At 52.8% G+C, this 27172-nt stretch overlaps 3 protein-coding genes across 5 annotated transcripts in view; all 3 read right to left on the bottom strand.

Moving 5' to 3' along the window:
• LOC132492149 (putative spermatogenesis-associated protein 31C1) overlaps window positions 1–26277 on the bottom strand; it is a 58000-nt gene extending 31723 nt beyond the window's left edge. The window contains exon 1 of one of the 3 annotated variants that reach the window (XM_060101422.1): window positions 26190–26277. The gene's annotated coding sequence lies outside the window, so the exon portion shown is untranslated. Of the gene's footprint in view, window positions 1–25474; window positions 25564–26178 lie in introns of those variants that run through there. The other 2 variants (XM_060101421.1, XM_060101420.1) reach the window with 2 other exon arrangements.
• Window positions 16302–18081, bottom strand: LOC132492151 (transcription initiation factor TFIID subunit 7-like). The gene has a single exon (XM_060101428.1). The coding sequence runs from the start codon at window positions 17875–17877 to the stop codon at window positions 16828–16830; it is 1050 nt and encodes a 349-aa protein (XP_059957411.1). The 5' UTR covers window positions 17878–18081; the 3' UTR covers window positions 16302–16827.
• Window positions 18352–26961, bottom strand: LOC132491619 (proline-rich protein 36-like). Its single transcript, XM_060100474.1, has 5 exons — window positions 26768–26961; window positions 26190–26522; window positions 25222–25859; window positions 24429–24484; window positions 18352–18564 (listed from the first exon to the last, which is right to left on the bottom strand). Exons 1-5 carry the CDS (start codon window positions 26959–26961, stop codon window positions 18451–18453), a joined length of 1335 nt encoding a protein of 444 aa, XP_059956457.1. The 3' UTR covers window positions 18352–18450.
• Window positions 26962–27172: the final 211 nt, after the last annotated feature.

Raw genomic sequence — 27172 nt, 5'->3', positions numbered from 1 at the left:
GGTATTACTAACAAGAGACAGGCACTGTGCTAATGCTTAACATGCACCATCTCAAGTTACATTAATTTACACACTAACCATATGGGGTAGATGCATTTATTATACCATTTTCCGGGTGAGAAATCTAATCCCTTTAAGGGGCTTAAGTTACTTCTCCAAGGTTACACAGCTAGTTAGGGGCATAGGCAGTATTTGGACTCAGGTCTGGTATTAGCACCAATTCTCTTAGCCATTATGCTCTATAAGGACCTTACTTGAGAAGTTCAGGATTATACATATATGGGTACAACCAACCCTAAGACCATCTGGCAAAACTGGCTGCTTGAGAAGTCCTGGATTTATGTAAGATGCTCTTGGAACGGAGAAGATCGTGAAGGAGGGTCCCCAAAACACACTATACGAAGGGGCAACAGAAGAGAAAAAGAATTAGCCTACAGCAGTATGATATTGAGGACCAAGAAACAGTGTTTCTCTCTTTTGTGAATAGTTATTATTTCTACTTCAAAATATCAGAAAGAAATCACAGTACTATGGACAGTTTGTGGAGCCACCCTATCTTAGGGTGAATCCCGGCAGGTGTAGAGTTCATAGTATGACCCTGGCACCTAAGTGTAGTTAAGTAAGCTTTCATTTTTCTTTAGCCTTAAAGCGAAGTAGCTTTCTGATAGGTATAATTTAGGAAAGTCTTCAAAGAAAATATTTAAAGTCCACTATCTCAGAGAAAAGCAATTTTGCAAAAGATCTATCAGCAAAAGCAAGGCCAAACACACCAATTATTTAGTGAGACTTGTATTGTTATATCATTGCTCATGTTGTTTCTTTATGCATTTACCTGGAAGAAGGCTTTTAATGTTCAACAATTCTCAAAGAGATAAAGACCCACACTGATGTGTCAGAAAGAGCTTTGCCCTGGAATTAGATCAGTTTAGGTTTGGTTACTTACTAGAATTAGGTAACATTCTTAATCTTTCTGAACCTGTTTCCTATCTGCAAATAGGGATAACACTATCTATTACAGAGGGATGTGGTTAAATTAAATGACACATGTAAATGAAATATATCCTTCCAGACTGAGAACATACCTAGTAAATGTCAAGTGATCTGCAAATATTCTGCCTTCTTGAAATGGATGAAACCCGTTATCATGTTCTTAACCAATGATCTAAATATCAAGACAATATTTAGTTAAAAGTTATATTTGTTCTTTCACTGTCCATCTGCATTTTAACATATTCTAACATACTCTCCTTGATCAATTGTGTCAATATTAGTAACATTTGTCATTTAAGCTATTACTGTTCATATGTTTAAAATATTTCAATGTGATATAAGTCATTACTCAAAGGGATGCCTAGCTGGCTTTGTCAGACTTATTTTAAGTAAAAATAAAAGACACATTTTTCATTTCCACCAAGTTTTACTGAACAGTGTATTCATTAACTGTATGAACTTTGTGGCCAACCCAATACAGTAGCCAAGACATGGAAACAACCTCAGTGATTTTTGTGGATGAATGGATGAAGAAAATGGGGTGCATACAACCTACTATTATTCAGCCATGATAAAGAAGGAAATCTGGCTATTTGTGACCACACGGGTGGATTTGGGGGGCATTATGCTAAATGAAATGTCAGACAGAGAAAGATAAATACTTTATGATCTCATATGTGAAATCTAAAATACTGAACTCATGATAGAAAGAATGGAATGATGGTTGCCAGAGCTGGGGGTTGGAGGTGAGGAAAATGAGTGAAGATGATCAAAAGATAAAAACTTCTACTTATAAGATAAGTGAGTAATGGTGATGTCATGTACAGCTTGGTCACTACAGTTAACAATACCGTATTTTATGTTTGAAAGTTGCTAAGAGAGTAGATCTTGAAAGTTCTCATCACAGAAATACAATTTGTAATTATGTGAATTAAGGTTAACTAAACATTGTGGTAATCATTTCACACTATATATATATATATCAATCATCACATTGTACACCTTGGACAGATACAATATTATATATCAATTAAATCTCAGTAAAACTGGAAAAATTTCATTTATATTTTAGCATAAATATATCAGATTGGGTTTCTTGACAAGATTAATAATAACTATAGATAAAAGGAAATAAGATATTGTTGTTGCTGTTGTTTGCTTTTCCAGAGTGCAAAACACTAAAAAGGGGGGAGGTGAGTATGGGCTTGCAAATGCTGCTCCATGGGCCCTAATGCTGTGATACAGACATTTAGTCCAGATCTGAAAGAGAACTTGAGTCATTTCAACAAATCTGCAAAACAGTCGTGTTCAAACGTGAAGAGATGAATAGATATCAGTAAATTCTTTTTCACACTGCAAGAAATGTGCCTTCAGCAAAACCTCAGTTTTCGGGTTATGAGGGTAACAGTTCTTAAGCAAGCAGTACAATGCTTCCACCAGTGCTTTCTCCCTACGATGAATAAGTTTTCAGTCTCCCCACCAGTGCTCATCCCTTCTCCCCTTAACGTCTTGGCCAAAATTCAACCATCAGCCCAGAAAACTCTTTCCTAGTTTCATTGCCTGTACATGACCACGTTATTTCAATCACCTTGGCACATTTATATTACCTACTTCCTAAGTTAGGTATTATATATATGAGATTTTAAATAAAAGAATGCCTGTAAAGTACTTAATGCTCAACTCCTAGAACAATATGAATATTCCGTAACTGCTGACTAGCATTATTATTATATCATTTACATTAAAACTAATCTGTACTTTCTTTCACACACCCATGTTCTTTGTCCCCAACTGGGGTAAAGGAAATAAATGAACATTTATTGATTATCTACAGTGAGAGTATAGAATGCAGTATAGGCTATAGAATTAGTGGTGTTTGTGAGGTCGGATCTTAACAAAGGGCATCGCGACAGAGGAAAGCTTCAAGTTAGCTTTATTAGGGGGCGCTACCGGGCGAGGTTCACCGGTCCGAGAGAAAGGGACCAGAGAAGTCGCACCCGGGCGAGGGTTGGGCAAGGTTTTATAGGGGAAGAAGGGAAAGGGGTGTGGTGAATCTGGGAGGGCGCAGGGTATTCCTTATTTGGTGGTCTCTTCGGGTATCGTGGCAATATCTGGTGCCGGTTACATCAGTCTTGGGACCGCTAGTCCCGCTCCTCGAAAGGCAGGAAGGCTGGGCCGGGTGGAAAGCCCCCAGGTCAGTTCCTGGAACTGGGTGGTCCGGAATGCCTCCAGATCAGTTTCTGGAACTGGGTGGTCTGGAGAGTTTCGCTCTGATTCAACCTGTGAATCTGATTGCGTTCCCCTGCCTGGGGCCAGTTGGCCTTACAGTGTTCAAGACTGAAACTGACCTGCATTTGAATTCCAGACCTCTCACTTACTTAGACTTTACTAAGTCTCAGTTCCCTTACTAATAATTAGAGATAATAGACATTTCAGGGACCACGGTAAGGATTAAAAATATTATAATGTTTGGATCCAGAAAGGGCATTCATTACCTCATTTAATGTAAACTCTTAGATAATCTGATTGAGTTTTGAGAATCTGGTAACGGCTCTGCATCCTTTTGCTAAAAATAATTAGATAGTATTTTATAGTAATAATATATTATAATAATATATAGTAAATAGATAACTATTCGTAGCATTTTGCATATAATTCCAGGGATTTGCTGATATGAAAAACAATCAAAGGCTTTAGTTGGCACAAAGAACTCAGAGAAATTGTTATGGGGCAAGAATTAGAATTCTTCTTGAAATACAGACTATCATCCTGGAGAAGAAAGAACAACATTTTAATGTGGTCAAATTTGGGTCAAAACTATGCACTTCCATAATGGTGTTTCTACCAGGTCTTGATTTGACTGGGATTGAAATTTCTGACATTACTGTCCCCATCACAGACTTGAAAACCTGGCAGACAATCAAGTGCAACCTACAGTTAAAGGTCGCTCATCTAAAAAAATGGGTATGTTACTACCATTCTGACAAGAGCGTTATGAAGATTAAGAAAAAGCACAAATAAACTCTCCTAACACCTGACAGCCAAGTAGTACATCTTTCAGCTCTTTCATTTCTTTTTCCTTCTTACCTTACTTATTTCCTTCCCTGCTCTGAGTTCTCACTGTGTTTCATGTCCCATAATGCTGAAGTCATTGTAATGCTTTTACTCAGAAATCGCATTTAACATTTAGCATAGTAAATAAGAAAGCCTAAGAAGTGATTGAGGTAAACTGCCATTATTGCATCATTCTGATAACCTGATTTGTCCAGAAATGTAATTATGTGATTCTCCTTTACTTCTATTTGCTCACCATTCATGGGCACAAATTGAGTGTATATCAGATATATTAAATTCCTGCAAAATTATCTGTGGTGTGATTTGGGGTTCTATTTGTGTACTACAGCTTTCCTAAAACTAAACTATTATCATTTCTACCCCTCTTCTGTCTGAAAATCCTCAAAACATAAGTTCTAATTAATAGTTATACTAGTTGGCATTACAGTCATTCTTTTTTTGCTTTTTCTCTGATTATAAGTATCTTCTGACTCTTAAGTCAATCAAATGGGTTCTCTACATTGAGGAAGCTCAAAGAGGAAAATAGGATGAGTAGGGTAAGAAGACATTCACACATAGAATTAGTGGAAGCCTTAGTAATAACAAAGCTAATGAAATTAGAGCTAATTAATTAGCAGTCAGGAAAATTTCATTATGTGGTGTCATTAACTGGTCAACTAGGGTAACTAGGCTTACAAACAATAGAAAGCAAAGAGTAGAAAATCTATTGTTTCTGCCAGCTTCTCCTGCTTGTTACCAGCGCAATTTTCTCCTAGTTTATGAAACAATAACAGTTTGGTATTAGAATTTAAATGCCATCAATATAAGATATGGAGATATGTGAAGCCTACTACACTTTCTTCGTAAACTAGTACCATAGCATCATAAATTCCACAGTAGAATGATTCAGTTGAAAGACAAAATTCATGCAGAGTACACTATTTGTTTAAACTTCAAAAAAATCAAAAAAGATTGCTATATCTTGTTAGATATGTTATGAGCCCAAAGATATGTTATGAATCCCAAAGCCAGCCAGGCTATCCCTCTGCATTTCTTTGTCCTAACACAGGCTTTTGTCCACCAGCATGCCCCGTCGGCCCCTATACAGAAGAGAACACCGTCTGTTAATCAAGAGCCCCACGCCGCAGACACACGGCGCGTAGTTAGAGCTCAACGATGAAGCTGGAGGAGAGGCAGGGATCTCCCAGTTGTGTCCGGCCTGGCGGGATTCTAGAGAAGCTATTTCTTTAGAAAGCGTCCCTTTCTTTAGACAGACTGGGGCATTTCCAGTAGCTGGCCACAGTGCCCCGAAAAGGTGGACTCAGATGGACTTGGGCATCAAGGAAGGTTCTGTGGGGGGCTCACGGGCTGTTCTTCCGTGTTTCGAACATACAAATCAAGTTGGGGGCAGGCCACCACTAGTGCAGGGCCGACCAGAAGGCACGTTCAACAAAGTGTCCCCTCCCTAACCCCTGCAGCCCCTTCTACAAAAGGAAGACCAAAAGGAAGATGTCCAGGGAAGCCTCATCTAAAAGGTGGAGGAGAAACATTCCTCGGTGCAAGTGTCCTGGCCGTGGCTGCAGCGGGAGGACCACACCATGCCACCCCTTGGCTGGGTGTCATGATGAAATTTGGACATTATACCAGAAGCCAAAGGGTCACTCCATTAAACCCTTAAGAAAAGGATGAGGGACGAAGCGTGTGTGCCCTCGAAACCCCAATCTTCTGGTGCTCCAGTCTTCAAAACTTACACAAGCTGCCTCTTACATGTCTCCTTTAGTTGTCGCCTTGGGACAAGGACCTCTGAGTACCTGACTGAGGAAACAGGCCGCTGCCACAATCATCCTACTGAGCCCTCTCCCCTCCCCTCAAAAAGGGCCAGCAGCCCCCTTCCCTTGAAAGGGCTTTTCTTTAGAAAGGGCGGCCTGGACTTAGCATGAGAGGGGAATGCAGTTTAGAGACACCTGGGACCACAGGGTGCTTTCAAAGCCTCTCCCCGCCCTTCCAGGTCTTGTCTGGTGGGGTTTTCAATATTAACGCCGCACAGATAAATAACACCCAGTGTCAGGATGAAGTGTTCTTACGTGCACAGGGTCAGATGGAGGGTTGAGGCCCCGAGCGTGGTCCGGTGTCACGGGAGTGGGGGCGGGGCGGGGCAGGGGGCTGGCCGTGAAGAAACAAGAGGAGGAGGGGCAAGGCTCAGTACTGGATCCTGCTGACTACACCCACACCCACACCCACACCCACTTATAATCTTTAGCTGCCCCATGAACGTTTTGTGAACTGTTTAAAAGTGGTCTGTTGAACAAACAGCGGCGCCACTGCCAGCCATAATTTCATTGCAACGAGTTAAGACTATTAACTCTTCAGGTTCCGGGCCAAAGTTGGACCTGAGCGGAAAGGGCCAAGGAGCTGGGGGCCCTGCCTGGCGTGAGGCCCTTCTCCAGAGTGACAGCCCAAATCCTGGGCAGGAACACCCTCATCCTGGGCAAAGGCCATACTGCGTACACCCCACCATCACTGAAAAACGGGCCCACCCCCCATCTCTCTGGGATGTAGAACTAACTAAGGGGATCTTGGGCGCAAGGGACACAGAGATAGGGTCAGAGACACCGCCACGCTCACCCCATTCCTCTTCTAGAAGCGGCTATTGAAATAGTTGGGGGTCTTTCTTACTTTCTTCTTTTTTTTAACCTCCAAGGAAAAGTTCTTCAAAAGTGACTTCCCTGACCCTTGGCTGTGGGTCATGCTGCAGGGGGCAAATGACGTGATTTAGATGACAGACAGAGCAGGCGCTTTGCTGCTGTATATAAGAGGCTCATCTGCCCTTATTTCTCAACGACCCCCCCCCCGCTTTTCTTCCACAGGTGGGTGATGCTTCTGGAAGTGCCAAGATGTGTGAAGTAAGTCATGAAAAGCACTTTACAAGCATCAACCTGTTTCCAGTGGGAGCTGCTAAGCTACACCTTGGCTCTGGGTTTTAACCCTTTTTTCCAGCAGTGGAGAGAAGGGGGCAAGGATGTGGGATAGGGATGAAGAGGGAAGGTGGCCAAGAGAAGGGGTCAGCCGGGGAGACGGAGGAGCATCTGGTTTCTGAAGAACAGACCAGGAATTGTGGTGGCTGCCCGCTGAACACCCAGGTCTGAGAGAGACCCGGCTTGCAAAACGCAGACTCGCCGCGTGGTCTCCGGCTTTCGGTCTGGCCCTAGGGGCAAGCACAGGAGAGCTTGAGTCTCCCTCGACAGACTTGGGCAGTCATCTGGTCCGGGAGCCAAGAGTTATGATTAGCATCCGAGCTTGGCCTGGATGCTGGGGAGAAGAGCCTGATTGGCAGAAAGAGGTCAGAGGGACCAAGATTAGGAGCTGTCACCCCAACCTTGGCATCCCTGAGCGAGGGCACCTTGGCCCTCTGTGAAAAGACACGAGGGGAAACACGGGTCCCCAGCTGCACCCACCACCGTTCTGCCGATTCCTGCCATGAAAACACCATTATGGAATGAGGAGAAGGAGAGAACGTTTGTTTTGTTTTGTTTTCTTTAAAGGCGACTTCCCTTGGCAGGCAACAAACAGGTTGCAAAAGAAGGAGCAGTGGCCGTGAGAGGCTGGCTTGAGCGCAGGGAGGAAGGCAGCACCAGGCCACTCCTGGCACCTCTCCTTTCTCTCCACCCCAGCTCCTCCTGGCACCGGGCCACTTTCCACTGCCTCCGCCCTTGAGGCGCTGATAGATTGGTTCAAGTCTGCACAGCATGCTTGTCAAGTGACAGCGACGGAATGGGAAGCAGCGCCACCAAACCATCCCAACTCCACTCCAATACTAACGGTGCCCCTTCCTAGGGCCTCACTCTCTAGGCACTCCATGCCGCATCAGGCACTTATCCAGTTAGTGACCAAGAAGACCTGGACGGGTTTTGGGGAGCTTCCGGCTCAGAAGGCCGGGCAGACGGCAGGGCTCCCAGCCAGCATGCCATGTGCCACGGTCCTCCGTAGGCTGGGGACCTCTTCGGGGAAGGGGTGTCTCTCACTGCACGGGCATGGCTGGTTCTCTGTGGAGGACACGTGCGCGCCCGCTTAGTCACCACAGCCTCCCAGCTCCCACTCTCATCCACGGCGTGTCTCTGGGCAGGTGGCCGGACCTCTTCAACTTTGGCCCCCTCATCTGTAAATATTTGGCACCGTGTTTTCCAGAGGATTAAACTGCACTATGGACTTGAGTTCTGCCTGGCGATAGCTGGTGCAGGCCACATCTAACCCATTAAACAGCATCTGACTCCACTGAACATTCTACGTAACAAACCCCAGAATGGCTACATAGTTTCCTTGCGGCAGAGGGAAGGCTGAGGCAGGGACACAGAGGGGGCCAGGGAGGGGTGACCTTCTGCAGAGTGTGTGGCTTTCATGGAAGCCCAAAGCTCATGGCGCGGGAGCCCTTCCTGGGACTGCTCCAAGCGCAGACTGGGTCACACACAGGTACTTCTCTACTGGCGTCAAGGAAGGGAGGGATGAAGAAGTTCCTATTTTAGCACTGGGGGCCGCGAGGAGGTGGGAGATGAGAAAAAGCGGTCCAGGGTGTGCAGCGTTGGGGCAAGTCCTCCTGGGATGTTTTCCGCAGTATGTGTAGCAGTGGGGAGAGGGGAACCCCAAGGATGCCCCCAGGTTGGGGGGAGGGTCGCAGGCTTCCTGGGGTGTGGCTGAAGGAGGTCGCCCGACTGGGTCCTGCAGCCGGGCATGGGTGCTGGGGGGGAGTGGGGGGTGGGAAGAGTGATCCAGCCTGCCCAGGCGCTGTCTCTTGGCACACTCCAAGTCATGGCTGTCGCCGCCTCCAGAGGCGTCCCCACTCACGACCCAAGTTTTGCATTAGTAACAGAGCTGCGCAGCAGGAGTGCGGGTGTGACGGGGTGGGGGACGGGAAACTCACGCGGCTGGCCCTGACCTTTTGAGCAACCAGAACCTTCCCTGCCTCCTCCCAGGGCACCAGGATAGCGCCGCGAGCCACTCGGGTCAGTCGGGAGTGAACTTGGCCCGTGGCGGCGGCGGCGGCGGCGGCGAGTGGGGTAGGGCGCCCCCTCCCCCGCCTCAGCCCCGAGCACGGATCGGTCAGCAACAAAGGGATTTTCTCTCCCACCACACACACCCGCGCTGCCGCAGGCTCCTCGCCCCTCCTCCGCCAGGTCCCCACGCGGGGCCGCCCCCCCACACGCACCCCCCGCCCGACCTTCCAGGACCCCCGGCTCTCTCGGCCAGCCCCCGACCCCAGCTCACCCCGCCCGCGCGCTCCTCTGGGCTCCCCCTTCCCAGGCGCCTGCCGCTTAATCTCTGACAAAAAGCAACTTTGGGTGGGCGCACGGAGAACCCAGGATGTGCGGCGGCGCGCCCCAGGGGAGTGGGCACTGACTGGAGACCGCTCCGGCCCATCGTCCTGCGCTCCCTTCGGCCAGTCTGGAGTGTTCTCTCCGTGGACGTCTCCCCCACCTTCCCCGATTCAAAGATGCAAGCCTGGTGTAGCCAACTGTAAAAGGGGGCTCGGGGGCTTGGGGAGGGGGGCACCAGCAAGGATCGATCGGGAGAGCCGCTGCCAAACCGGGGCTGCCCGCCACACATCCCCTTTCCCCAAAAACAGAGCCGTGGCCCACCGTCAGCTCTTGGACCAACCTCAGACACTTCCCCTACCCCAGCCAACCCCCACCCCCGACGCCAGGCCTCGGCTTTTTGTTCCTTTCACTTTCTTTCACGGTTGTGCCACACACAACCACGCGTGTATGCAAGAGGGGGCCCCACTTGGAAGCTGGTGTCCCTCAACAGGAGGCAGCAGCCCAGGACAGGAAACCGAGGTTGAAAGCAATTAACCAACCTGACTCCTCTCCTCCCCGCCCACCCACCCTCCACACCCCCTCGGGTCTGGTCCCTACAGGCTGGGTTCCCACTTGGAGTCTACACAACCTGGAGGCAAATCCAAAATAAACGATCCATAGACCACGACTCTAGAGGGGGTGTCACTGCACTGCAGCCTCCATCGGGGCTTTGTAGAAATAAAGTGAACTCACTGCAAACTCCTCCCCCCACAAGGAACAAGCTATACCAGAAAGCTATTAACGACAGCTATCATTAGCACACACAGGAAGCACAAAGGAACTTTTTACGAATAAAAGATGCATAAAACACAGGGTCCTGTGATCTGCACCCGGCTTCCCTGCTGATTGTGTGCAGCCTGGGAGTCCTGGGAAGGCTGGGGATGATGGTCAGAGGAGGACAGGGGCTCCCACTTTCTTTACGAGGAACAATAGGAACCCCACGTCTGTTCATCTTGGAACCCGGAACACCCCAAACAAAGCTGTGGGAAAACTGCGGTAGACGTGGGGGCCCATGAATTTTTCTAGCTCTTCAGAGCTTAATTACTCCTCCTTGATCCGTGGGACCAGACACGACACCACCAAGGTTAAAATGCCCCAAACAGCGCCGAGCAGGTGTGAGAGAGCTGGCAGACGCGCAAATGAGGCCTGCCTCGGAGCACGATAACAAGTGACTAATACGTTGCATATCGTTGAAAGAAAATTATTTTTCTCCGATTTGCATTTGCTTCGGGGGAAAAAAAAGCCAACCAGAGTCCCTCTTCACAAGCACGAGTCTAATCCTGGAAATGCAGCCCGGCTGCTTTAAGAGAGCTGGAAGGAGGCAAAGACTGCCAGCGCTTTGGCGTTGCAGGCTTGTTTATCTTTCCGCCTTTCCTCCAAGGCGGAACTCGTTTTGCAAGCAACATTCCTACAGAAAATGGCACACGTCATAAAAAAAGACCAATTTATAGAACTGGCACCGAAGTTCATGTATCATTCTAGAAGCATCTCCCAGCTCCCCACTAGGGAACCCAACTAGATGTAGAAGTCCACATTATAACTCAGAGAGTAGACCTGGGGGCAGCGGGGGGCGGAGGTGGACCCATAATTTGCAGATATCCTGCAAGCTGTACACTCAGGGGCCGAAGTCACACAGAAGGGCAGGATATAGAATTAAGTCAGCTCTAAATGATCCTCCAAAGCCCGGGGGCCAGGGCTGCGGAAGCCTTCAACCTTGAGGTTGGGGGGAGTGGTGTTTACACCCAGCTTGCCCCAGGACAGCCCAGGGGCAGGCCCATCTTCTGGACCATCCTGAGGACCATCCTGAGCCCGCCAGCTTGGACCGGCCCAGCGGGGTATTGCTGCCACCCACCAACTGTTCTCCCTCCCACCCTGGCGCCTCCCCGCAGTGCCTGGCAGAGGACCAGGAACTCAGAGAAGGCCGGGCTGTGGGCATTTAGTTGATTAAGTCACAGAGTGGGTGGCGCTGTGGGCAGAGCTCAAGACAGCACCGCTGGTCCTGCAGCTGAAAGGCAAGCGCGCTCTTAAAAACCGGCAAGGCAGGAGGGAGGGAGACGCAGGAGGGAGGGGATGTGGGAACAGATGTGTATGTATGACTGATTCACTTTGTTGTAAAGCAGAGACTAATAAAATAAAATAAAATAAAATAAAAGCTCTTAGAGCTGATGAACCGAAAAAAAAACAAACAAACAAAAACGGGAAGGCAAAGGGAGGCGGGTGATCAAAAGCCGACTTGCACCCCTCCCCACCCCCATTCACCCCCCCTTCGGGTCCTGAACCTACACACTTGTGTTTCCAATTCAGGAAACAGGGCCGAGGGCATAGAACACAGCGGCCGCCCGTCTCTTGAACTTGTCTGAACAACAGGGCCATTTCAGAGGAAGAACAACTGCCTTCAGAGCCTCTGCAACTTCCAGAAAGCCTTCAGTTAATAATACATTCTTTCCAACAGGCTTGCTTTAGGGCGGAAAGTTATTTTCCCAAATCTTAACAACCCGGTCACAAGCCACTGAGGCCCCAGGTCAACAGATCCCGGCCAAACCCCTCCAGACAGTTGACACTCATGACCCCGCAGGCCTTCTCCTGCCACCTCTGCCTAACAAGTTCCCTAAACCACAACACACCAACCAGCGCGCACGTCCACCACGATCCCAGGAGCCAGAAAGATGCGTGTCGCGGGGTGCGGGGGTGCGGGTGCCGCCGCCGAGGGCTCTCTCGCAGCGCATCAGAGGACTCCCGGGCCAGCAAGGGGCGGCCACCTCTGCAGCTCTCCGCGGGCCTGCATAGTGCGCGCTTTGTGTGAGCGCCCAGGAGGCACAGCGCTGCTCGCGCACCAACAGCTGTCACATTATTTGCACTCGCTGTAAACAGCCTTCACATTCCCCCCTCACCACATAGTTAAAGCCAGACTACCAATCCAGTTAGAGATCAAACCAACAACAGCAGCATTGTGTCTGCCTTCGCACCAAGCCCAGCAGCTGGCAGGTTTCTCCGGAACAAGAGACCCCCCTCCCCCCACCCCTCCAGGCTCCAGCCAAGGCTAGCCGAGGCAGCAGTGCGTGTGTCGCTGCTGATTGTTAAAGCAAGAGAACACAGCCATTTCGCGCAGAGTTCTGTGCGGTTCATCAGCTCTCCCAGAGTTTCCTCCTCCCAGGCCCCCTCCCCCATTTCCTCAGCTGGGAATAAAGGTTGTTCAGACTCCCAGGGTCGGTTTCTCTGCTCAGCAAAGTGTGGGTCGGCCTGCCCCGGCCAGGCCTGGGGTCCTGCAGCCCTCTCTACCGTGGTCCCAGAGGCTAGGCAGCTCGGCACTTTCTGCAGCCCAAAGCCTCGTGTGTTTCGGAAAACCGTCCAACTCCCTGAATCCTTCCTGGTCGCCCCACTGATCAAAATGTCTCCTTTTATGATTTTTGGTTAAGTCGAACATTTCCATAATCGTCATTATTAGCGCAAATTACATGCCTAATCGGTCCTTAGATTTTAATTAAATAATCATACAAGGCTCATTTTATGACTTAAGAAAGGCATTAGTTTTCGTTATAAACTTTCCACCAGGATATAGAATAATGATAGCAAATACTTATTCTTTGAAAAGCACCAATAACTGATGGGCAGAGTGTTGGGAAAGCAGACCCTGCTTCACACCTTCTGGAATCCAAGTGGAGACTAGACAGACCACATCTGCACAACTTTCCTCCGGAGAAGGGAGAGGGGATTTCTTCCTCCAAAGCATTACTTTTGTCTTCTCTTTGGGGCCAGGAGAAAGGAACCCCAAATGTTCCTTTTCCTTGCCCATCTGAAGAGATTTCTCCAGCTTAGAAGTCTCTTCTAGAGACCACTCCTCGCCACCCCCATCTGTTTTCCACCCCTCAGTCTGCTGAGAGCCGTGGTGGAAAGCAGGCAGGCTGTGCTTGTTAAATGCTGTGTAAAATGCTGTTGATAAAATAATAAATACAAAAGGATGGAGGCTGCTGGTTCCATGGGTGTTTTGACTGGAAATGCCTTGGCACTTGTCATGTGTTTATGGGAGGGCAGACAACTCTAGGATTTACATAGTTTGGACATCTCTGTACTTCATTTATTCTTTCCTAATTGACGTAGGCCTAGAGCTATTTCAAGTTTGCATTTGTACAAAACTGTTAAATGCCTAAGAGTTTCTCCAATTAAACCAAGTTTTAAATCAAACCCAAGGCTGGACCGTACTCTCGGCCTCGCCCCACTCCACCCCTCTGCCTCTGTGGCTGGAGAAAACAAACAGACCCTCAACAACGATCCCCTGTCCTTGCTCTCCCCACCTTCACCACCCCCACCCCCGGGGGGGCACCTAGGGCAAAGGTTAAGGTGTCTTCAGATTACAGGCAAGGCCCTGGCTACACACACTGGAAAGCACTGCAGTTGGGCGCATCCTGGGCATACTCGAACCTCTAAAATAGTGAGCTAAGGTGGGGGGAAAACTGTTGGCCTGGTACAACCCACTGTTCACAAAACAATGTCAGCAAAGGCTGGAAGGCATTCTTTAGAGAGGTACCAGGGACTCATGCCTACTGAAGCTCTTTCAGCACAAAGCCTTTTAGGGGAAGAAGGGAAAAGGGGGGTGGGGGGGAGGCGAGAAAGGGAGGGCTCCTGTTTCAGAGCAGGCATCCCCAGAGAGTCAAGAACCAAGTGTAGCTTCAATCAAACGCTGACTTCCCCTCTGGGAGTCTAGTAGGAAACCTGATCACAGTAGCTTACTACCGGCCTGGATCCATACAGGTCTGGTTTTCTTCTCATGCTAGTAATTTTAAAAAATACATATCGATAGAAAAGCAGCAATCCCTGACAGACTTTTATTGAAAACCACACTGAGACCTCGTAACATCCGGACTTAATCCCTATCAGACAAACCACAGCACCTCTGGCCTCTGCAGCGGGCCAGACCCTTTCACCTCTTCCCACCAGGTCTCTCCCCTCCAGCTGCTGCTGTTCCCTCCCCCCGAAAGAATGACGGGAGGACTTGCCAAAGAGCACCTAGATACCGGTTCTGAAATCAATTCCTAACCATATAAATGATCCCACTTAGGGGGAGAAAACAAAAGGTCCCAGCCTTTCCATATGGATTCCTTTAAAGCCCAAAATGCAAAGAACTGTAACAAAGGGAAAGAGGAACCCACGGAGGCAGGCCTGGAGGAATAGCCTCAGGAATACCCTTGGAGGGGAGCTTAACCTGCAGGTTGGTCCCCAGACGCTGGCCTACGCAGGTCTTGGGGGGGAGGGGGCGGCGGGCATCTCAGGGGCAGCAGGGAACGGAGAAGCAACCTATAGGAATCTGACCAGTCATTCAAAGCAATTACTAATCCTCCAGGCCTACTATGTGCCAAGTATTCTTTGATCCTAAAGGTGGAAAATTATACCCAGTCTTACAAATGAAGAAACTTACTGAGGCTCAGAGGCCATAAATAACCTGCCCCCAAGGTCACACAGCTAGTAAAAATGGGCCACGGTCAAACTCAGTCCTGGAGTTGCGGAGAGGAGCCAATTATTGGTCAAATTGTGCCATCCAGAATCCCCAAGAAGTTCGGAAGGCTTCCTTAGCCCTTGTACTCCAATACAGAGTAAAAGGACAGCACTTAACACCTATGAAATTCGGTCCACAAGGAGCCCGCACCCTAGTTTCTCCTACATCCAGAAATCTCTTGGTCCATGTGAAGTCTTTCGAAATTTCTGCCAACATCCTACCCATCTCCCTACACTGGAACACCCTGCTGTGAGGCCAGGGATTCCCAACAAGGCTCCACTTTCCCCTCCTCCAGGAGCCCAGAACAGGCAGTGGGAGGTAGGTGCTACTCTTAGGTCTCTGTAAAAAGTGCTGACACCTGGAACTACAAGAAGGCTTGCCACACTAGTTTTGCCACATAAAGCAATAAATCAAATTATCTAGACAGAGCAAAAGCCCTTTGGAAAGACTGCCTACATCTACCTTTCCTAGGACTTTAATGAAAAACCCAGGGACCAAAGTGGGCTGGGGAGGCAACTGAGGGGGAAGCGGCTTGCAAGATGCTGGACCCTCCTGGACTCCTGGGGGTCCCCACAAAAAGCCAAGTCCCGAGACAAGCCGGAGGTTGGGGTTCTCTCTCCTCTCCCCAACTTCTCATCCCAGCAGCGCAGGGTCAGCGCTCCACATGCCCTCCCCACCCCATCCTCAATTTCCTGCTCTGCCCCGGCCTTTCAGAAGCTCCGGGAACCATCCGCACCCGAGGCCACAGACGCCACAGGCTCCACGACCGAGGGCCGTCTCCAGCTCAGCTCGGTGGGAAGGGGAACGGGCAGGAGCGCCGGACACTCAGCCGCCCCTGCGGCTTCCCGGCCCCGGGCGGGTGGCTCCTCCAGTGGCCGAGGCTCCGGATGCGTGAAATGGCTCCAGGAGCGCCTGGGGCAGGCCCGCAGCGGGAGGGACGAGGCGATGGCGGAGCCGGGTCCTCACCCCTCTAGTCAGCCAAACACGCCCCGGCGGCCCGGAAGCCCCTGGCTCGCAGCCAGTGGCTTTCTCTTTTTTAAACTTTCCGGCCTTGGCGATCACCGCCGATTGGGACAGGAGTTCCAGCCCCCGCCTTCCCTCCTCCACCCGCTCCGTGCAGGCCCTTCCAACCTCCAGGGAGGTGACCCCCGCCCCCGGGCACCGTGAGTCCCTGGCCCCGGCAGACCCTCCCCCGCCCCCGCCACTTGGGCCACCTGGAGCGAGCCGCTTCCCAAAGCGATTGGCGTCCGGCCGAGTCTGGGGCTGCTGCTGCGTCCGGGGAGGAACTCCCGCAGCCTCCAAAGGTCCAGGCCTGCCCGCAGCGGCAAGCAGAACCGCCCCCTACTTTCGCTCTCTTCGAAAGACCAGACGCGGGGGCGGGGGGGGGGCGGGCGGGGGAAGTTTAAGGCCTTTTTTTTTTTAAGGTGAAAATTACTTGCTTTTATTTATTGTTAAAACAACTTTATGAAATGATTTGCAATGCAAAATGTGGAAAACTGCTTTGAATAACTGGGAAAATAGCTACAGCATGGGAAAACGTATGTAAACAAACTTCACTGCCACCAAACTAGAATCTACTAATTTATCTCAGATGGCATCACAGAGTAGCAATGGCAGCTTCTGGTAAACGGAGAAACAGCAGCAAAGTCCTGCAGTGAAGCTGTGATTAATTACCAAACTGAACTGTTCACTCCACTAATCCTACAACTTCCCTACGTTTATCTGTCTATACATTCCTACTTACTACAGGACAAACACCCACCAAAGTGGTTCCAAAAAACAAATGAGATAGAAATTCACAATTATAAAACAAATCCAATAGAAGGCAGTGGAGAAAACTGGGAACTACTGCAAAGTTTGACTATCTAGTCCAGGTGATGAAAACAAAGTTTTTCTTTCAAGGCTGACCACTGTCAGGAATGAAATTAAGTATCAAAACTCTCCTCACTTCGCTAGGAGTGATTCTAGCTCTTCTTGCAAAGAGCTGAGCTGCTCCTTTTCTCGGTCTTCCTTTTGTTTCAGTTCATCCAGCACAGCCTGAAATCTGTTCTTGAGAGCCAGATTTTCCACTTTCATGATGAGATCCTCCTGTCGCTTTGCCCTGTCCTGGGTCTCTTGGAGCTTGCCTTTCATGTTATCAATCTGTTTCTGAATTCCCATAACCAGCTGATTAGTTCCCTCGTTTTCTTGGTGGTGTTCATCTGACTCATTTAGCTTGTCCTGTAGCTGCCTTTCCAGATCTTCCTCAGTGTCAATGATGTTTATATCTTCTTCATCTTGATGCTGTGTCTCATCTTCATCTTCACTGCTGCTGCTGAGATCGTTGAATATCTCCCGAAGCTCATCATGTTCTAATGAGTCATGGCCCTGCCTGTGGCCAGACATTCCTGGGGAAGAGATATCAAGGCCTTGATTTTCTGCTTCTTTTGTTTCATCTTCGGCAATTATTTCCCAACGGGTACTGACAGCCTCAGCATCTGTGCTCAGCAACCGCTTTACTTCTTTTTCCACATCTGGAGACTCAATATATTTCTTCTTTGCTGTCTTACGGAACCTTCTCTTTCTGACATTTTTTAGAGGCGGAGTAATTCCATGGTTCCATATAAACTTTTTCTCTTTGTCCTTATCCTTTTTCTTGCTTGCTTTGGGATCAGCAGTGGCAACTGGTTCCTCAACAGGAGGATAGAGATCACCATCAACTGTACAGACAAGCATCTGAGAGATATCAGCTGTCTTGTAAAAGGTTTTTTTATCGATGGTTTTCAAACTTTCCATAACACATGGCAGATCTACCAATTTTGATGCCAATGGGACCTGGTCCACTCTGACAATTCCATGACGCCCATCAGGGTGTGACTCAATTGTCAGTCTGTCCTTCAGGTTGACATGACCAGACTGTACCGCCCGCCTCACAGTAGAGGCATACTCCGGAGGTAGGCGTAAGATAAACTGGCTCTCTAGTTCATGAGGAGCATCATCTTTGCTCTTACTCATCTTTATTTCTTCGTGACTCACTTTTTCTCTAATAACCACTTCTTGCACTAAAAAATTTCAGCTATTTCAACAGAAAGACCAATTCTTTATAAATTGAAGTCTTTAATTACAAAGAGTTCTAGGTAGAACAGCAACTAAGCGTCTATTCCGAATTAAGCCCCAAGTCTTTCTAAATATGCTGTGACAATACCAGTCGTTAATGACGCATTGCCTTACTCAGGTCCATTTAAATCTGTTAGCTGCAATGCCAAGTTCCAACCTCTAGATGCCGCTGTAGGACAACGCAGGGAAAGCAAATGGCGGCTCCTACGGAATGATTTTCGGCACAGAAAGTTAAGGCTCAGCAGATACTCCCAATCCACAAACTCTCTCGGAACAAAGATACGCAAAAAGTGGGGGCGTAGTGAGCTCTCTTCGCCTCGGGTACTTACAATCCAGTAACGGTTGTAAGTCCAGTTTCTCCGGACAGGCGCGAGCGGGAAACGAAGCCACTCAGAGAAAGGCGGCCGGGAGCCGAGAGTCTCCTTCCGAATTCCTTTGCTCTTCCCGGCACTTGGCAAAGCGATCCGCTGATTATCGGTGAAATGGCTGAGGACGGGCAACGCGAAATCTCGCCAGGAACCGCAGCTCCGAACGCCAGATTCTGCAACTCCGCAGCTCAGGCGGCCTCCGTCCGTTACAGCAGACCTAGCCGAGAAAAAACAGCTGCGTCACCACACGAGACCGGCAGCTGCTGTGAGTCGCAACACGCCTCAGGCGGAAGTGCGAGCTGCCCCAGCGCGCGCAGGCGCAACGTGCGATTACGCTATCCGGCGTCTCGTCGTCTCGCGAGAACTTGGCCTCGCTCTCTTCGAAAGACCAGACGCGGGGCGGGGGGGAAGTTTAAGGCCTGTCTTTAAAAAAAAAATTTAACTCTTCAGATGCAAGAATTTGGGTGCCCTTGGCACGGTTATGAGCACTCGGGTAGAACAATAGAAATGGGGGGTGCCGGAAATGGTACAGGAAGACCCCTATAACCCTATAAACCTCTCCTCCCCCCTCGCAGTTACTATTAGCATTAAAAGATCCCAGTGCCTTCAATGCAATAGTGCCTGTTTATAACTTTTCCCTGCTGGGTCCCCATACCCTAAACAAACCCCCTCCTCACGTTTTGCAATCACCAGCGCAAAGATCGCTCCCAAATCTGTGACCTCCCGGAGCTCTTGGGCTTCTCACCTGCTCTGCCCCTGGCTCCCTGACCTGACTAACCCTCTTCCCCCCAGTAGTTCCTCTGGTTTGCACCTAGACAGTAAATTTAGTTTAATTTAGCTTCCGGTCTTTAATTTTAGCAGGTCTCCTTTTTGCATGCAAATCAATATGGCAATTACCATCTAAAAGCTCGCCCAGCCCCGGGTCAATGTAAATTGATCATTGTCCGCCTTCCACAAAATAACACCGGGAGTCTGTGATGCATAATGAGATTATACTGGAAACTGTCTTTTAGATCAAATTCTATCTTATGCTGTCAGGATCTTCTCCTAGCGGACTTCCCCGCTAGTCTAATCACGGGGCGCCGGAGCCCATGGGTGCTGAGGGGCGATGGCTGGCCGGGGAGACATGGTTCTAAGAAATAACAAAGTGCGGGGACGCCCCCCCCCCATTTCCAACACCCTCGACTAGGGGCCGGCGGAAATGAGCCTGCGCTGGGAAAGGGGGCCTTCTACAGAAACGTTGCGGGGGGAAAAGTTCGTTGGTTAATTCCCATCCAACAGAAAGTGAGCTATCCCTTCCGGAGGAACACATGGGGGGCAACCAGCGAAAGCCGTCGGGCCGGGCTGGAGGTTGGGAGACGTCCCCGGCCAAGTGCTCGGGGCACAGGCGGCTTGGCTGCCACAGGGGTGGCCTGAGAAGACCTTCCACTCCTGCCCCGGCTGCTTCTCAAGCCAGCGCCACCATCTCGAACCCGGCAGCGCAGCCAGCCTTGCAAACAGACGGAATCCTGTCGGCCGTACACTCGGGCGAAGCAGCCCGGTCGGGCCAGGCCGGCTTCGGCCTCCCCTCCCCTGACTGGGCGAGGCCACTCCAGGCCCGAACCGTGTGAGCCGAGGGCTGGAGGCCTCCAGCCAGGAGAAGGTCCTCCCGCCCCTGCGCGGCCCCCGGGGCACGGGTGTGACCCTGGAGCTTAACAAAGGGCCTTCAGTGCTCCTTTCGGCCTCGGGCTGGCGGGGGAGCGGTGGGGCCGGCGGGGGAGCGGTGGGGCCAGCGGGGAGAGGGGCGGTACGGCGGCCCAAGTGGACCCGTGAGGCCCCCCGCCCCGCCGGGCTGGGTCTGCCGGGCCCGCCGCCCTCGAGGAGACCACCGAGGTGGCATTGCCGGGGCCGCTGGGCACTCCCGAGGACCGTCCTGGGGTTCGGGCGGCTCGGAGGCCGGCGAGCCTCCTGCCCAGCCCCACGGGCCCGGCTGTCGTGCCCGACCCAGCGGGGGCTCCACCCGAGTGCGGTCTTCCCAATAAAAGCTGGAATTCCCGGCGGGGCTCAGACAAAGAGGGACCGCGGCAAATCGACGCCGCGGGCAAATCAAACCCAAGCCGAGTTTACGCGCGCGTCTGGGGTCACAGAGGCGCCTGCTAATCCTCCCTACGCTGGCCGTCCCCGCACGGTCTCCTCAAGAGGGGAAAAAAAAGGGAAAGAAAGCATACCTCCCCTTGATTCTGCCCAGAGGCCAAGCTTCGCACTTCTTTCGGTTCAGTCTCTCTCAGTTCACTAGGCCCTGCGCCACCTTAGCAAACAGGGCTTAGAGGAGCGCAACATCCCTTGCTTCCGACCCAGAATGCAAAGCTACTCCTCTTTTTCCTCCACCATCCATCCTCTCAGGGTCCAGAACTCAAAAATCTTTCAGAAATCCTCCTACCTGCTCAAGACATACTCTCTTCCCCACTCTAGATGGGAAGAAACTATAACCAGAAGCAATCTTAGTAACCAAGGGCCATCCACCCTTAGCTAGGCACCGTCGCCCTCAGTTTCCCTCTAGCCGAAGACACAGTATTTCCCAGTGAATGAGTGTGCGAATGTGGTTGTGTGGCCCACACTTCCGTGCCCTGCTCTGTCTCACCGGGCAGGAAAATCTTCATCAGGCAATGAGGGGTTTTTGTCATTCAGCCTGTGTATCTAAGCATGGATGTATGCATGTGAATGCTTTTTGTGTTTCCAAGTGACCCTCTTCACACCTTTAAATGGGCTTTTGTCTCTCGAACGAACTTACAGAAATTCTGCTCCAGTGTCCAGCTCAACAAAGTCTGGGATTTTCTCCTAGAATCTCGCTCTAGGTCTCAGTATTTGCATACCCATGTTTACATTCCTCGCGGCCAGTTCTTCCTCTCTTCTGTATCTCTTGTTCCATGTGGGCACCAGAGCCCAAGTGTCTTGATTTGTCTCAGCACATGTCATTCAGGCGCACATCTTAACCTGTTCATTCCTGTCTAACACGTACACCTCGCCACGACTTACATTCTTGCTTTGCCTATAATGGGGCTCGTTCCCAGACCAATATGGGTTTGCAGTTTAATGTAACTAGAGGATCCCCTAAGACTACAAATCCTAAAAGGAAGAGGAGAGGGAAGGAGAGAGGAGTGTGACTAATGATTCATTTCTCTATAGGGTAACCCACCCACCAATTTCTACCTCAGGGAAAGAACGAGACCAATGCCTGCAGAGTTGTATTAAATTTTTAGACCAATTCAATGTTGACCCCATGGATGTGTATACAAATGATCGACCTTGTACACATCACTGTCCAACTCCTGTTTGGAGGCTGCCTCCCTGCACATATCTTATTTGAACTCTCCACAAGTTCATGGTTAAAAGTGTTTTTATTTACATAGACAACTCAAGGACCCCTTTGCTCTCTCCGACGCATGCAGTGCTCTGTACGCACTGGCCAGGCATTTCAGGCTTGGGTCTTTGGTAGGCAACACTCTCGGTCAGAGGCCCCACTGACTAAAGCTCTGAGCAGACCTTCACATACTGGGCCGCTGGGAACGGTAAGGTCTAACCTCTGCATCTCCCCAACTCAGTTCCTTAAGTGAGGGTGCCCACTGTGTGTGTTCACACCTTCCCCAGTGAGAAGTATCGGGTCAAATTAGATCACCTAGCAGCTGCGTTTGGTTCGTCGAAGAATCTCGAGCCCAATGTACCAGGATGTGAGACTGCATACACAGAAGAGAAAGGAAAACCCTAAGCCCAGACTCCCGCCTCCTCTCCCCAGGGGGCTACTTTGCCTCCAGGAATTTCTACTACACTCCCCACCCCCACTCTCCCTATCGTCTTTAAAGGGTTAAGAGAAACCCTCGCAGCCTTCCCTCCACCTTGGTCGCTGGGCCCGAAGGCTCGCTCGCTCACGGGAGTCTGCCGCCGCCTCCGCGGCCCGCCTCCCCTTCCCGTCCTTCAGCCGGGAGGGAGCCTGCATGCCTGTCTAGACCCATCTATCACAGGCACACCAACAACACCTGCGAGAGCGCGGAGACCCTACCCAGGTTCCCCCTGCCCGCACGGTTCCCGGCGGACAGAACGCTGGAGCGTGACCGCGCCTGCAGGGTCGGGGTGGGACTCTACGGGCTCGGGCTGCCCCGAGCGCACAGCGCTCCCGCCAGCCCGGCTGCCGGGACACAGTCACAGCTCTGCGCGCTGGGCAGTCCTAGTTTTATCTTGTCTAATTCCCAAACTGGGCGGGGAGCACAGGGGTCGTGCTTAGAGAACAAGAGAGAGGCGGGAAGGAGCAGCCAGGCAGCGACGCGAGCGGGAGCGAGTTAAAGACACAGTCGAGGCGACCGAGAGCAGGAACAAAGAGCGGGCTGCGCGGGCCTCGAGGCGCCGCACGCAAAGCGCCGCCCGGCCAAATTACACTCGCCTCCCGGTCGCCCCTCGCCGCCCATCCCTCCCCACTTCCCAGAGGCGCTCTCCGCAGCCCGGGCCGCGGGGCCCCGGCCTGTGTGGGAGGCACAGGCCCGGCCGGCCCTGCAAAGGGCTGGAGAGAATCGCTAATGAGCTGTGCGGCCCATTGATCCGGAGAACACTTCCTAATTAACTCTCAGTCACCTACTGGTGACAGCGCCTCAAAGGACAGCCCCAACCCCGACCTGCCCGCGGAGCGCCTGGCGCCCGAACCCCGCGCGCCCCCACCACCACTACCCCAGGCAATCCCGGTGAGTGGCGGCGTAAACCCGCACACTAAAGGCCAGCCTCGGATTAAACCTGGACGGCATATTAATCACCGCCATCTCCCCGCTTCCTCCTCGCGGTGAAATCATGCCCAAAATAAACACGGGAACCAACACTGCAAAGCACAGACCAGATAACAGGTCGGGGGTGGAGTGGGAAGTGTCGAGAAGCAAATGTATTTTCCAAGTGTCCACGTACAGGAGTCTCGGAGGCCGACAATTAAAATGCCTTCCACACAAGCAATTCTGTTGGCCAAACGGAATCCAACACCTCGTAAGGATTGATTTCGGCCCGCGGTGTCCGTTTCCAGTGCCACAGGAAGTGTCAGATGGCTACAAATACCCAAGTCTGTCTGCGTTCACCACCCACCACCTTCTGGGGTGGGCCATTTCCTCCTCGTTTTTATTCCCAAGTCATTTTAAGGATTTGTCTCCAGAGACTACCCCTAGAATCAAATACCACTACCCCTCCTCTGGCCTTCTCTCAAAAAAGAAAAAAACAAACAAAAAAAACCAGCTAAAACCCTGAGCTGTCTACTCTAGACACAAGAGGCTGTAAGAATACCTATTTGAAGCGCGCTGGTTTCTTTTTTTAAGGTTTGTTTTTAAATACACATAACCCTCCCCCCTCCTTCGCTCTCCCATCCCCGCAACCCCCAACCCTTTAGACGCCGGCGGCGCGCGCCCTCGCGCGCGGGCACTCACAGCCTCTAGCTGGAGATCGCGGACTTTCTGGAAAAGATTCATTAACTGCAAATTAAGCCTCGCCCCGGCTTCGGCCTACACGCGGCCAGGCTCAGCCGTCTCAGGGACCCGGGGACGTGCCCACCCGAGAGTGCAGGCGGCGGGAAGCCCGCCTGGACCACGCGTGCCTCGAGCCGCCCTACTCCGCACACGGCGCCCCGGGGCTTGCTTGGTCAACAGCAGGAGCACTTCGCCGCCGCCCCGAGCCCCCTAGTTGGCGGAGGCTCTGCAGCGCAGCCGCCCGCCTGCTCCGAGCGCGGGTCCCGCGGCGCAGCGGCGCCTCGCCCTCCCCGCCTCGGCCGAGGATCGCGCCCGGGTGCGCAAGTTCCTCTTCGCCCTCAGCCTCTGCGCCGCACGCCCTCCGAGTGGGACCAACTTCCTCCGGCCGCAGACTCGCACACGCCCTACAGGGCTTTCCACCAGACTCCACGCTACCCAGAGGACCCAGGTCTCGCCCCCCCGCCCGCCGCCGCCCCCGCCCCCGCACGATCTACCCCCACCCCTGGGGTCTCACAACTTAAAACCAACCCCACGACGTCGCGGGGAAGGTGGGGGTGGACCAGGGTGGCAGATTAAAATTTTAAAAGAACATTTACAAAACAAAGCGTCTGACCTGACTGGCTGGCTGGCGGGCGGGCCGAGTCGGAACCCCTCGCTCTGCTCGATTTCCTAGTATTTTTTTTTTAATCCACGTGATTCACGCTTTGGAGCAAGCCAAAAAAACCCAAAAAAACAAAAAAACGGGACTCCCCTCCCGAGTCGCGCGGCAGCGGCGGCAGGTCGAGCTCGGCTCGGCCCGGGGCGCCCGCCACACACACCCTCGCGCACGCACACGCCGTCGTTCCACGAGCAAGAACGAGCTGCCCCCGGAGAGGCGAGACGAGGCAGCGGCGGCTGGGGGTTTTTACAGTTCTTTCCCGAGTCGAAAAAGAAAGCAGACGGGAACCCGCCGCCCTCCCCTTCCTGCTACTGAGCTAACGCCGAGCCGAGCTTCCCAGCTTCCAGCCCAGCTCACACCCCCCGCCCCACCCCGCCCGACTCGCGGCACTCAGCGACGACCGCGCTCCCGCGCACACAGGCACACACTGCCTGCAAACTTCCACTCCGCGAACTCCCTGCTCTCCTCCCAGCCCCCAACCCCGCCGCGCCCCTCCCTCCCCGAAGCCCACGCCGGGGCGCTTAGGTTGGCTGCATTTTTAATAACTTACAGCTAGGAAATAAAAACGAAAGCGAACAAAGCAGACAAAGTGAAGCGCGAGGCACAAGCTTCGAGGGGTACGCGAGAGAGTCAGAGGAGCCACCCGCCGCTAGTCTGGGCCCCAAGGGAGGGGGCCGACTGCAGCCCGCCGCACGCACGCACGCCAGCCCGCGCGGCCTCCGCGGGGAAAGGTGTTCCGGGCACTGACCTGAAATCCCCAGCCGGGGAGTAAGCAGGGAGCCTGCGATCCGGCGCTTTGAAGTTTTCCCCGGAGCAGAGTCAAGGCAGCGAGGAGGAGCGACGGGAGGTGGGGTGGGTGGGGAGAGGTGTGCGGGGTTGGAGGAAAGTGGGGTGGCGACGTTGGCGATGGGAGAAGGGGCCGGGCCGGGGAAGCGCGGCGAACAGCAAAGTTTGCCGTCCCCCGCTGCCCGCAATCCGCTCGCGGCGCCGCGCTCGCTCACCTCCCTCGCCGTCTGCTGCCAGCCGGCTGCCCTCGGGGTCGGCCCCGCCGAGGGGTGGGCTCTGGGCCGGGTGGGGGCGGGGGCGGGCTCAAAGCCACCGGACAGGTGGCGACAGCCCCGCGCGATCCTCCGGGCTCCGGCGGCTGGGCCGGGCTCGGCCGGGCTCAGCAGCTCTCGCGTCGCCGCTGCTGCCGCCCGCGCTCGGGCAGGAGCCCCAGCGCCATGTTGACGATTAGCCGCGAGCGCCCGCTCGGGCTGGGTGTGTGAATGTGTGTGTGTGAGTGTGTTGGCCAAGTCTTCCCTGCGCGGCGACAGCGTGGCTTGGGCTCCCCGCCCGGCAGCTCGCGGGCTCCCCCTCCGCCGCCGCTGCCGCTTCGCTCCCGCTCTCGGTCACGGTCTGGGCTCCGGCACGTCTTCCCCGCTGCCGCCGAGCTCGGTCCGCGTTCAGCAAGGAGCATAGCTCCGCCTCACCTCGCCGCTGGGAGCCCAGGTTCCGTCTGCCGCCGCACGCCGCGATCCCAACGCGTCCCCCCTCCCTAGTTCCCTCCTCTTCCTCCTCCCCCTCCCTCCGCCCTCTCGCCCGCCCTCCCTCCCTCCCAGCAGCCGCCTCCCCTCCCCCCGCAGGCGCAGCGCTCGGGCGACAGCCGCCCGCCCGCCGCCGCCTCCAGCTCTCGCAAGTTTGAGCTCCCCCAGCCTCCGCTCACCTTCCGCTTACCCTCCGTTGCAGCGCCTGGGCGGTGGGGTGTCGGAGGGGTGATTCCCCAAGAAAGGTTTGCCCGAGTTTCCCCAGCCGTCATCGATTCCCGGCGCGTTTCGCCTATCTGGGTCCGAACCCCAGACCACTTGGGTGGCGTCCCCCTCGCCCCTTGTCCTCCCCTCCCCGGCTTGGACCGAGTTGGCTGCGCACACCCCGCCCGGGCGCGCGTCCTGGGCAAGCGAGAGACCGACTTGGGCGGCGGCGGCGGCGCGGGCGGCCTGTTGATCCTGAGCCGAGGGGATGGGGGGCGGTGGGGGCGGCTCTCCTAGCCGCGCGCCGAGACTCCCCTCGCTACCCAGAAGGCCAGTGGAGGACCGCAATTACCGTAAAGCGCCTAGCACTCTGCTCAGCCAAAGCTGTCAAACCCCAGCGGCAGCCGCCGCTGCCTCCTCTCGCCACCAGCGCTGCGCTCTCCCGGTCGTGCGTCCCCTCCGAAACCAAGGAGAGCCTGGCGAGTGCGCGTCGGTGCGCATCCCCGCCCTGGGTCCCCCCTTCCTCCCGGAGAAGCCCTTTACCATTTCGGTGTCAAGAGCTACCTGAAAACACTATCTTGGGCAACGGTGGCCGTTCCGCCCGAACTCCGCGCCCGAGTTCCCCGGACGTTTCGATTGTGTGGGAATTGTTTGGAGAGGCGGGGGATGGAGGAGGCAGCCCGTGGGGCACAAGGAGGCGGGAGTGGGGGCGGTAGGGGAGTGGAGATCCACCAGAATTTCTCCCCGTTCTCGGGCATTTCACAGTCTGCATCTCAGATGATTAGAGGGTCTGTCCTGACCCCTCACCCCTGCCTTGGGAGATTATCTCCCGCGTTTTATTTTCCTTGGCAGGGAGCAACTTTTGGCTTACACCGTTCGCTCCATAAATTTCCACTCGGTAACGTCGTGCTGATCTGGGCTCGGCGGCGGCGTACAGCCTGCGCCCGCAGCAGTTCAATTCAATTGATA

Source organism: Mesoplodon densirostris, chromosome 6, assembly GCF_025265405.1.
Source record: "Mesoplodon densirostris isolate mMesDen1 chromosome 6, mMesDen1 primary haplotype, whole genome shotgun sequence".
Classification (NCBI taxonomy): Eukaryota; Metazoa; Chordata; class Mammalia; order Artiodactyla; family Ziphiidae; genus Mesoplodon; species Mesoplodon densirostris.
This window is presented reverse-complemented; position numbering and strand designations above follow the sequence as displayed.

Bases quoted from the DNA above. Each gene is read 5' to 3' on its own strand.
- LOC132491619 (XM_060100474.1), bottom strand. From the start codon at position 26,961: ATGCCCGAGAACGGGGAGAAATTCTGGTGGATCTCCACTCCCCTACCG. The intron at 25,860-26,189 runs GTAAGCGGAAGG...ACCGTGACCGAG, and splicing joins CCCAGGCGCTGCAACGGAGG to AGCGGGAGCGAAGCGGCAGC. The intron at 18,565-24,428 runs GTCAGACGCTTT...TTTCTCGGCTAG, and splicing joins CCCGCCAGCCAGCCAGTCAG to GTCTGCTGTAACGGACGGAG.
- LOC132492151 (XM_060101428.1), bottom strand. From the start codon at position 17,877: ATGAGTAAGAGCAAAGATGATGCTCCTCATGAACTAGAGAGCCAGTTT.